The sequence below is a fragment of the Centroberyx gerrardi genome, chromosome 3 (assembly GCF_048128805.1).
Source record: "Centroberyx gerrardi isolate f3 chromosome 3, fCenGer3.hap1.cur.20231027, whole genome shotgun sequence".
Lineage (NCBI taxonomy): Eukaryota > Metazoa > Chordata > Actinopteri > Beryciformes > Berycidae > Centroberyx > Centroberyx gerrardi.
Window position 1 is genome coordinate 31,527,208 of NC_135999.1, and position 12,143 is coordinate 31,539,350.

Below are 12,143 nucleotides of genomic sequence, written 5' to 3' on the forward strand. Positions count from 1 at the left end.
TGACAGGGACAGTAGAGTGCTCTTTTCCCAGTTCACAAGAAACCCCAATTTGTGGAGGTGATTGATAAGTGCCCCAGTATGAGAGCGTGCCTTGTCCCTCGAGCTCGCTATTATTAGGAGGTCGTCTAGATAAGACATAATTTTTATCCCCTGAGCGCGTAGAGGAGCAATTGCTACGTCTAAGCAAACTGAAAATATCTTTGGGGCAAGAGAGAGGCCGAATGGGAGAACACAAAACTCGAACACTCTGCTCTGAAAGGCAAACCTCAGATACTTCCTGTGTCTCTCCACAATTGGAATGTGGAAATAAACGTGTTTCAAATCTACTGAAGTGAACCAGTCTCCTTTCCGAATTGATTTGAACAGACAACGGTGTGTTCGGAGTGGAATCTTCTGTAATGTTTTGTTTACTGTTCTCAGGTCTAATATTGGCCTTAGAGAACACTAGGGGCACTAGGAAATATCTGGAATAAAACCTGCAGTTCCTCTCCCTGTCCGCTACTTGGCGGATGGCGCCCTTCTCTAGCAGGGAAAGAATTTCCTTCTGCGGAGTAGGTACTGCATGGTCTGGGACTACTGTCTGTGTGACACCGGCGAACCCCGGTGGCGGCCGACTAAACTGCAAGGCATAACCCTTCTTTAGGGTCTTTTCTAGCCAGGGAGACACTGCGCATGCGCTTTTCCAAAGGCTCACGCGAGCCGATAGGCAAGGCATGGTGTGTACGTGATTCGGTGAATGAGCTGCCGGCAAAATATGATGGTCAGACAGCTGCATTTGTGAAATTGGTGTGTAATGTCCCGGTCTCACACAAGACTTTGGGCTCATAGTATTTACGTTTGTGGCCATGACGGTCGTGTTTTCGACTGGGCAGAGGGCAGTATGAAGTACACAATTTTCCCTGTGTGTTTGTGTATTGTTGTGCGTATGTCGCGGCTCCACATGGAGCTTCGGGCTCATATTTAGGTTTGACGCCATGACGCTCGTATCTTCGAGTGGCCAGAGGGCATTTTGAAACACACTGGGCCGCCGATTACTTTTGCTGGCATTCGAACTTGTGCGTTATGGAATCCACAACAGGACTGAATAACCGTTCAGCAGCCTGTTCTTCTCCTTCTCCGACATTTGGGTCAAGTTCAACCACAAATAGCGATGGGTGACAACCGAAAAACCCATCACACGTCCCGCATTTTGGGCCGCTCCCTTTGCCATCGTAAGGCAAAAGTCTGTTGCCTTGCGGAGCTCGACATAAGCTTCGGGCATAGCATTGCCTTCCAGCTCACGCAGGAGGTTAGCTTGGTAGGCTTGCAGCAGGCAGACATTATTTAGGAGTTTTGTATGATTTCTCCGCCAAATTAGCCGTGAGTCTACACCAGTGTTTCCCAAACTTTTTTTCTGGGGACCCACTTTTTAAAAATGACAAACCATCGTGACCCAATTCACAATAGGATTTATCTATAAATCGTGAGAAGAGCGAATTTGTGCATAAATGAACGTTCCTAACCATTTTTACTGCCATCACCTTATATTATCTTGAATAGGTAAACCAGCCATTTCGAAGAGATATACGTTTGATTTAAAACTTTGTTTTATGCACGTGTTATTGAAAACATATACACATGTTAAATACTTCATAAATGAGACCAAATAAATGCATGTAGGCGGAGTTAACAGGCTATCTCATTGTTTTTATTTCCTCTCATCAGTAAAACAATATACACATTTTAACTTTATAAATGAGACAAATAAGTGCATGTAGGCGGAGTTAACAGTCTCTCGTTTTTTTCCTCTCATCAGTAAAACAATATACACATTTTAAATACTTTATAAATGAGACAAATTAAGTGCATTTAGGCGGAGTTAACAGGCTCTCGTTTTTTTCCTCTCATCAGTAAAACAAACAGAATGTATGCTAGCCTTTCATATTAGATTCAATGTTATAAGTACAATTATCAGAACAATACGAACATTCAGTACTATCAAAAACATGGTTCTTGTTGAAAGTTTTTTGAAATGCTCATGCCTATTATCAGAACAAGTAGGCTTGTGTTTAAGTGCAGCTATTGTTATCAAACAGTCAATCAATCAATTCCAACAGTCAACAATCAATTCGTTAACCACATCAGGTCTATTCCATGTCAAATCTCATTAGGCCCATTATGTGCTATTTACCTTGCTAATGTGATAGGTGGGCCTGCTTGCTTTTTAGTATTGCATTCCAGTCCAGTGTACAAGAGGAGAGCGCAATGCGCATATCGGGTGCAGCGTTCAGTCTATTTCTGTCATCAGCAGGTTGAATTTCTTGTGGCTGGCTGCAGAATCTGGCGGAAACCGTGAGTGTGGTAGAAACACCAACGAGCTCCCTCATGTGGCTCAAAGGTGTACTGCAGATATAAATCTTAAATAAAAGACTATGGAAGAAATTCTGCAAATTTATTTGCCAACCCAAATAAAATCTCCTGCGACCCAGTCTTTGGGAATGACTGGTCTACACGGTTTTGACGGCAGTTGAGGCTTCTCCGTGGTGAGGGAGGGGCATAGGTGGGTGGCCACGGACTCCTCCAAGGGGGGCATGGAGAGGTAGCCCAACTCTGTATCCAGTGTGGACCACATACTGAAAGCCTGAATGGGGGAGCGGGCTTTCTGTGGGGCTCCCCAGGAAAGCCTCACCTCCTTCGTCAGGTCATTAAGCACCAGGAGAGGGCGGGGAGGTGCCGGAGCGGTCACAGCTTTGGTAAAATGTGCTCCAGCCAACATGGAGGGAGTAGGTGGAAGGAATCCCTAGTTTCTCTACAGCCCACTCCAGAAGACGCATAAGTTCCTCGTGGTAAGGACCTTTCGCCGAGATCTGGTGAGTTGCCACATGGTGTTCCTCAGCAGGCTCTTCTCCGTCGTCCTCCTATTCGGAGCCCCACTGGGTGGCGTGGAAGTCCCGCAGCTCTTTACGGTTGCCCGACGGTATCTCTTCTTGCTCTCCCTGGCGCGAACGCTGAGCGAGAGACGGGGAATGAGAGCGTGCTGTGGCGCCCGAAGGGGCTAAATCAGCGCCTTCCTCTTCGTCAGCCTCCTCCAGAGCGCCTCTAGGCCGTTCGGCAGTACAAGGGCAGCTGGACAGAGAGCTAAACAGTTCCACACGATGGCGGATGACCCCGAGCGGAAGGCTGGTGCAGTCAATGCAAAAGAAGGGATTGGAGAGAGCCGCCTCGGCGTGTCCGTGACCAAGACACCGAACACACACGTGGTGAGAGTCCCTCTTGGTCATGTGCGACCTGCATTCCGTGCAGCGCTTCAAGTCCGACATGAGTGATGATAACGAAAACGAAGCTATATCTGCTAGCTAGCTAGCTACGAAAGGATAAGGGCTTGCTCAAACAGCGGTGGTTGAATTAGCAAGAGGAAGATTGACAGTCAGTGACAGTATTTATAGCGCCTGGGCGGGCTGAGTGATGTAGACCCTGGGGGGTCCTATCACAGCCTGTCAAGGCCAAGTTGGGACTTGGTTGGGTGAAAAGGGCTATCGCTTTATTCAGTGGTGCTGCCTGGAGACAGCGGAAGGCATTAGTACGAACTCGAGTTCGAAATGAAGTAAAACTGATATAAATGCATACATTGTGTGTGTTTGTTTGTTTTGACTTACTGTACCGGTCGGCCCCTCTGCCCCAAATGCATCAATGAAAGCCGTGCAGCCACTAAAATGTCCGCAGTATACTGTAAATAAGAATAATAGTCCAAATGCATCTACACTGATCTCAGTGGAACCGTTCGAAGCTCTCGAAATTCCAGCGCGTCCCGTTTCCTCTCTGCCGTGACAGCCGGCTGTCGGCATAGAGGCCCGCTCCTGTCCTCTCCTGCCCGTCTCTGGAGCTCTCTTCACCGACAGACCAGCCGGCTGTCAGCGGGACGGAACCACACTACCACGCCAGCTCTCCCCTCTCTCCTCCCGATCACTGCGCACATAGGCCTATGCATGGAAATAAACGGCGATATGATATAATTGTATAGATTTTACTTTTCAAGCTTCAGTTTATCACAATGCAGGGTTTCTCTGCTTACTGATCAGAGAATCTGTGGGAGAAACAAGCTATCTGCCGCTTGTAGCGGGGAAACAACATGGATGAGAAACGAAACTAGTTGGAGAGTCTGCTAACATACTTGCTTGTGATTGGAGGACAGGAGCTGACTTCAGTTTATCCTTGCCTGTGATTGTAGGACCGGAGCAGCAGTTGAGTCGCATACAATAGCACCACGCTTAGCACACAAGAATTAACGGAAGTAAACAGTAGTGCATTGAGCGCAAGGAGATGCAAACTTCGTTTGCAACGTTTTGGGCTTGAACATTCCCCCTGTTTTCAGTGTGTGTGGATGGGCCAAAAAAATAATTTTTAGCACTGAATATCTCAAAAACCTTATGATGGATCTCTTAGAAAAGTAATAGCACACTATTCCTCAATGAGCCACACATTTTGATGTATGATATGTCTATATAGATCTATATATATATATCTATATCTATCTATATATGTCTATAAAAATCTGTTGTCGACGTGCCGCTGCCGACGTCGCTTTCCAAATGGATAAACAGAAATTTAAAGGGACTTATACGTGAAACCATGAATTAAAAGTTAAAACTGAAATAAAACTTGTGTTTCTTTCTCCACACGACGTTCACAACACTTCCAAACGAGGTGGGGGGATGGGGGGAGAGGCAACCACGCCCACTTAGGAGACAGGAAGTGTATACCATTTCATACCATTGGCGCAGCTTGTAATGCGTCATCTTGTGTGTATAAAGCATCTTTGGTAACAATAAGAGTGTGCTTTGCTTGCAGCAAGCACACTCAATTAGATTGTTAACACTAACCAAGGAGAAAAGCTTTGGCAAACCCATAAACACAAAATATATATTTTCATGTATTTTAACAGCAGATGTTGTGTATTAATTAGGGCTGACCCGAATGCTTCGAAGCTTCGAAGCTTCTACTGTTGCCATGGTAATCGACGTTGAAATCAGTATTCGAATGCTGCGTTTTTTTGGGTTTTTTTGTTTTGTTTTGTTTTTTTTATTCATTGGACGAAAAGTTACGTTTCCATCCTGTACATCTCTGTACACGCGTATGGAAACGCACTGTATCCGGATATGTCTGGTGACGTGCCAGGAGATATTCGGGCCGCCACACATCCGTAATTCCCCGAGAACGCACAACTTTTGTGTACCGGAGATTTCTGTCACTGTCGCAAATGACCAGATATCACTGTACACTCACCAGGAATCTCCGTGCACCTGCACACATGGTCCAAATACGTCCGGAAAAGTCTGTTTTCCACCTTAACACGCATCCAAACACGTCTGGAAACACGTCTCAATGTGTATTTGCCAGAAAAGTACGTGGAACACAGGGCTTTCCTATGCTGCCCCCCCCCCCAGCCCCCCCCGCCCCCCCCCCTCCAAGGATACATTATTCATGAATATGTTTAGAATATGTTTTGAATAATAAATAGATTTCCTTACATTTTAAAATGGTTTGCCGGGATATATTATTCATTAATATATTTACTTATATATATTTTGAACATGTATATACATACCAAGTGTTTAAAAAATTGGTACACATTTTTATATACATTAATATTCACTGTAATATTGAATATTTTTCCTGTTTCCAGGTACATCTATAATTTAAGAACTAAAATACGCTCAATTATTTTGTTAAAATGACTAAATAAATCAAAAACGTCAAATTATCCACTCACCCAATCAACCCACCCACATATAAAATCCATCCATCCATCCATCCATCTCGCCCTCCCTTCTTACCTGTGTGACTGAATAAGGCCCGAATGAGGCCTGGAGGCCCGGTCTGGAGGCCTGGCTGGGTGGGGGCATCATGAGGAGGCTCTGGGAGAAGGAGAAGGGGCTGGAGTTGGAGAAGAGCGGGCCCAGCTCGCCCTGGGACAGGGGCAGGAACCGCCAAGGAGGAGGAACAGCCGACATCTGGACAGGCAGGGAGAGAGGGAGAGGAGGCTGGGTGTGGGATGGTGGGACTGGAGGAAAACAAGAGTAGGTGTAAACGAAGGGATTAGAGATTGAGCTTTATTAGAAAGCTGCTCTCGATTTATTTTAGAATAAATAGGAGAAGAATTGGGTAGTTAGCATGAGCAGTGATAGCCACCATGGCTGAACAAAGAAAAGAGCGCCACCTACAGAAACTCAAACTTCATCAACAGAAAATCTAAGCAAGCCCAGCATTTTAGCTGATTATCTCAACACCACATGGCCAACCAGCTCTATATCTGTTCAGTGGTCATTAGGGCTGCTCTTCTACCACAAAAATTGGCAGGGTGGTTATGTCTAAACCGGAAATGAGCTCTCCAGTGTCCCATGTTGTTTGGTTGGGCCAATAATAGAGGGTTTGCCTCTTCTTCTGTCTGCTGATAGGCCACAAAGTTTGATGGTGTTGCGTGAATCAGTTCAGAAGTTATATGCCTTTTTATAAGAAGCCAAGGCCACTATCACGCCCCCCCTTTGGCCAATCAGTGTGAAAAATTAATCAGTAATTCTTTGCCTCATGACCAACATTTCTAGAAAGTTTCATGGTGTTGTGTGAATCCATTCGGAAGTTACGTGCCTTTTTATTAGAAGCCATGCCCAGTGCCATACCCGCCTTTGTCCAATCAGTGTGAACAGTTAATCAGTTCTTTCTTGCCCCATGACCAAACTTTCCACAAAGTTTCATGCAAATCCATTCATAACTGTTGGAGTTATCCTGCTAATACACAAACAGACAGACGGAATGGGGCAAAAACATAACCCCCCCAAAATAACGAGGATGGATTACCACTTCAAAGAAAGTGAAATACATGTGAACTGTTGACCTCTGCAAAACTCAACATTGACTTTGATTCACTAATGTATTAGAGACAAAAAGTCCAATTGCCATAGTAGACACTCACCTGCTATGAAAATCCAAAACAGCAGCAGCATCCTAACTCTTCTGCCCCACCACACATTGCGGCAGCTTACATCTCCCATCACTACAGCCCTGTGGGGGAAGAAAATAGGCCATCAGAGAAACCATAATGGTCATAACACCCCTATGGGGCAACACAATACAATGCATGTATTCACTCTGTGTAGAGGCTTTGAAGTTGCGTCACAAATCTCTTAGCCACCACGTCTGGATCCATTGTTGAAGTCCAGAGGAGAATTGGCTCTACGCAAATAATGTCTAAATATATACCAAGCAGGCTAGAAAAAGAGAGATAGTTGAAAAGATTGTTGTAGCGTGGCTATAGATCCATTCAGTAATGTTATAAATAAAAATGAATAGTGTGATAAGGTAGATTTGTTTCCAAATGTAGGTTACAATGACACAGTAAACTGTGTCTTTAGCCCTAGTCTCTACTCCACTGAGTTGTAGCTTGAGAAGAGTCAGCTCAGTTAACCTGAACAAACTGTTAGCTAACTAGCCAGTAGGCTGATTTTGCAAAGCAACCAATGTTAATGTTAACATGCGACTAATACTACTAATACACTAGTCTCTACTAGATATGTGTGCAAATAGGATGTGTTTACAACAAGACAGTGATGGTTAGCTGCTAGCTACCTGACATTATCTTAACCAGATTCGAGGTTTTCATTCCAACCAAGCACTATACCAGGTGATTTCACTGATTAGTTCCTCGGTTGAAGGTATGTTAATCATTGAAATCACCTGCTGTAGTGTTTGGCTCAAATGAAAACCTGACTCTCGGCTGTCTATGGCACATGGTTGGACACGACTGATCCAAACACAAAATCAATCAGTGTGGTGGCTATGTGTACTAAAAGTGTTTTTTGCCGGAGAATATTTTAGTTACAACTAGATTGAGTTAGCAAGCTTTTTTTTGTGTATCAGGTTTGAAATTTCTTAGGTTTGCTCAATTAATGCTAACATTGCAATGTGTGTTTGTGACTGCAGTAGCTAATATATGTGCGACAAAAGCTAGTTTTGCTGGTGAATATTTTAATTACAACTAGATTGAGCTAGCAAAGCAGTTTTGCCTTACAGTCGTGGAATTTATTATGTTTGGGCAATGCTAATGAAATATTTTGGGAGCGTATCTATGTTCCCAGGGTCCTATGTTCCCATGGGTCCTAAGTTCCCAAGGTCCTATGTTCCCAGGGTCCTATGTTCCCCAGTTCAATATTCTGTTAACACACATTAACCCTCCTATTGTGTTTGGGTCAAATTTGACCCGTTTTAAGTTAAAATATTTCATAAATATTATCCCGTTTTTTTTATTGGAACAAGGCTTCAAGCTATATAAACACAACAAAACCAATGGTTATCAATTTTGAAGGTCTCTAAACAAAATTGTTACATCTGTGGTGTTCCGGGTCAAATCTGACCCGGCAGAGAATATTAAAGAGTCTGGGTGGTTCTGTGGATAATATTTTACTCAAACTTGACTCAAACTCTTGTTTGGGTTGGGTTTGATCCACAAAACTACCCAGAATGTTTTATTGCTGCATGCCATACTATTAAAAACCAATGTTCTCTGTGGGTCAGATTTTACCCTATTTTTGATGATTTGGTTTGATGAGATTTTCAATAGCAAGGTAAATGTGGCCTTTGGGGAACATAGGACCCTGGTAACATAGGACCTTGGGAACACAGGGAGAGCACATATGTAGAACTGGGGAACATAGGACCCTTTGTCATGTTCCCATTATGTGCCATATAAATCTGGGGAACATAGGACCCTGGGAACATAGGAATGACTCCATATTTTGGCTAACAGGCTACTATGACACTGAAAGACAGCTAGCATAGTGTAGCTGTATAGTAGAGTGGGTCTTCTTCTTGACAACACATTGGATTAATGATGTGGTTATTCTGATTATTCCAGGACTGTAGGAACTTCAACTACAACAACACTTGATGCTGCACACCTAGCTAGGAGCTGTGGGACTGGACAGCATCTGTATTGTTACTTGCTACAAACTTTAATAGCTGATTGTCAATTCCAAGAAGTCGATACTTGTGTCTTTGTTGAGAAAGTTCTTCCCAAGTTGTCTTGGAGAGAACAACCTTCTCATGAAAGTAAGTAGAAGCTTCCTTACAGTCTGAGATGAACTGCATGATTAATTAAGACACACACCTTTTCATTTTCCCACCTGTTACAACTGGCTCTACTGTAGACTATAGTGATACTTGGATGTGATGTGTCGTTCTCGCAGTGAATCTTGGGGCTTATACGTTCTCATTGGTCAAGTCACCATCTGATGCATCCTTGGTTGCATGGGTGTAATTTTAGGTAGGGACGGTAGGGACATGTCCCTACCACTTTTGACGGCCTGTTTAATTGTCCCTACCAGTTCTGATCAATGATCATACGTTTTCTGTGAAAACATTTTACTGGCCCCACAAAGGGATTTATTAACCCGTCACAAGCACTACGTTGGGCACGTTCAGTTGCCCCAAAACGTAGCAAACAGAAAGTTTAAAAGGAAACGGTAGTGCGTTGAACTATCGTTCAACCAGAAAACGTTTTGCACCGTAGCAAAACGGTGCAAACTTTGAACGTGCCCCTGGATTGGCAGAGTAGAGGCAATCAAAGCAGAGCTAGCTGTGCAGGTGACATAGAGAAGTTAGTTACTGGCGGGACTGGACAAAATGTAAGGTATGGTCAAACTCATGTCGTCAGCTAACATATTCACTGAATTAACCTTATACAATATTATGAATTAATTCACATACTAAAATATCAAATACTTAATTTCCTCATACACGCCAGTCGCTGTTTTGGTGACTTGTTTCCAGTTTCCACTGTATTTTGCTAACAGCTAGCAGCATTGGATCAGTAGCTTGTGGTCAAGTGTCCTGTCAGTGTGTGGCTGTATGTTTTGATATTAGAACTAATAACAGTGTTTTACTCTAGGATGGCAGCCAAAAAAAGGAAAGGGGAAGAGTAAACATGTAAGTAGGCCTAATGGTACTGTTTAAGTGATAGATAACACTAATCCTATTCTAATGAGTTTTCTATTCATATTGGATTCATAGTTAAGATGAGTGATGCAAGGAGTTGGGTTGATGTGTATATTAGTGATGATGATCATAATAGTTGAAGTACATTAGAAATTAATTGTAGGCTAATGATGCATATCCAGCAAAGACGGGTAGCATAGCTATATTTTCTCTTCATGTAAGCATGATTGCTTGTAGTCTCTCAGATAAATCAATGTAAATTTCAGAAGCAGGATGAAGGGTGGAGCAGCAGCACAGGGGCAGGCAGCAGCTCTCCTACAGTTGAGGCTCAGGAACATTATGATCACAGAGAGGGGCGACATGAACATGTCCATCAGGACAAGGTGGACAAACTGGATCTCAGGGCCATATAGGTTTGTGTCTGTCAGTGCAGGTACAGGTGCAGGCATCTATTTGGGCCATACACATAGATATTGGTGCAGGCAGGGTCATCCTCAGTGGAAGGAGTGTTGGTGCCAGTGTTAGAGATTGGAGGCTTGTTAGTGTTATAGTGATTGAGGGCTTGTATAGTGTTGTAGTGATTGGAGGACTGCTTAATTGAAATAAATTATTCAAATGTGTTTATGTGTTTGGACTGGTAATTATCCAACTTGTATTATGTTCAAGAGTACTCAATAGGCATATAAAGTTGTATAGAATTGCACTAAATGTGTTTAAAGAATAATAACATTTTTGAGGGACAACCTTCAGGCACCCTCCTGATTTGTCCCTACCACTTTCCAAAGTAAGTTGTTTTGTTTTGGAATCGTGCTTCAGCGGTTACATATTACGTTTAACACATTATGGAGGACACAAGAATGCATATTGTGTACTTTGAACACAAACACACACACACACACACACACACACACACACACACACACACACCTCAGCTGGGTGTAATAGTAGATGAAACACAATATAGCAGAACATTGAGCTAAATATATAAAATGTGTGTGTGTTTATGTTCACAGTGTTCTATATATTCTGTACATGATCCCACCTGACAGCATGACCCAGAAAATACCATGAAGCCCCCCCCACACACACACCTCACATTTTTTTCTCTCTCTCTCTCTCTCACACACACACACACACACACACACACACACTGAACAACACACACTTCTCATCTCACCCCCTTGTTCTCTTTCTCTCTTGATTTCTCTCTCTCTATCACACACACACAAACACACACATAAAATGCACAGCACACACATTCCACATCACATTCAGCATCCCTCTCTCTTCCTCTCTCTTCTGTTTTCTTGCTCTCTCTCTCACACACACAAGGTAATGCACATACATTTCGTCTTTCTCAGTCTCTCTTGCTCACACACACAAACACGCACACACACATCCCATCTCGTTCTCTTTGCCTCTCTCACACACACACACACACACACACACACACTTCGTGTCTCGTTCCCTTTGCCTCTTTCTAACTCTCTCTCTCACACACACTCTATTTCTTTCTTTAGTCTCTCTCTTCTACTTTTACACACACACAAAACACAACACACACTTACCATCTCATTCCCTCACGCCCCCTTTCCTCTCTCTCTCTCTCTGACTCTCTCTCTCTCACACACACATGCACACTTGTCCTTTTACCCACCTGTATCTGTCTACTTCAGTTCCACATCACATCTTCACCTCTGGAGGTCATTTTTTAAGCTTTTTATTCGCTTGCTTCCAAGTTGATGCTTCCGTCCTCGCTCAGAGTGGTGTGTGTGTGTGTGTCGCTGGTTTCAACAGAGATTTTTAAAACCCTGCTCTGCAAAAACACAAAATCTGATCCCACAACCAAAAAAAACTAATAACTAATAACTAACCTAATAAAACCAATAACAAAATCAGTTCTATGCTTCTTATTTTGGCCTTTTTTGTCAGTTTTCCTGTCTTCTTGCTGTTCTTCACCGGTCTGCTGCTGCTGTAAACCTCCGCTCTCTCTTTCCCTTCCCGCTCTCCCTCTCTCTCTCCCTCTCTGTGCCAGATTCACACAATACGGATTTATTCGTTTAAAACGGTAAATAATCCTCTCTCTCTCTTGCTCTCTCTGTGTCCCTCCCCCCCTCCTCTTTACAATCTCTTTTTTCTCCTTCTAGGTCTTTCTTCTGCTTCTTCTTCTTCTTTCC

The 12,143-nt window shown here is 43.4% G+C and overlaps 1 protein-coding gene across 1 annotated transcript in view; it reads right to left on the reverse strand.

Annotated features, from left to right (window-relative positions):
* Positions 1 to 6,980, reverse strand: part of tmem132a (transmembrane protein 132A) — a 28,696-nt gene extending 21,716 nt beyond the window's left edge. The window contains exons 1-2 of the mRNA XM_078290156.1: positions 6,950 to 6,980; positions 5,814 to 6,040 (exon numbers count right to left, since the gene is read on the reverse strand). Coding sequence (XP_078146282.1) covers positions 5,814 to 6,040; positions 6,950 to 6,980 — 258 coding nt within the window. The remainder of the gene's footprint in view (positions 1 to 5,813; positions 6,041 to 6,949) is intronic.
* Positions 6,981 to 12,143: the final 5,163 nt, after the last annotated feature.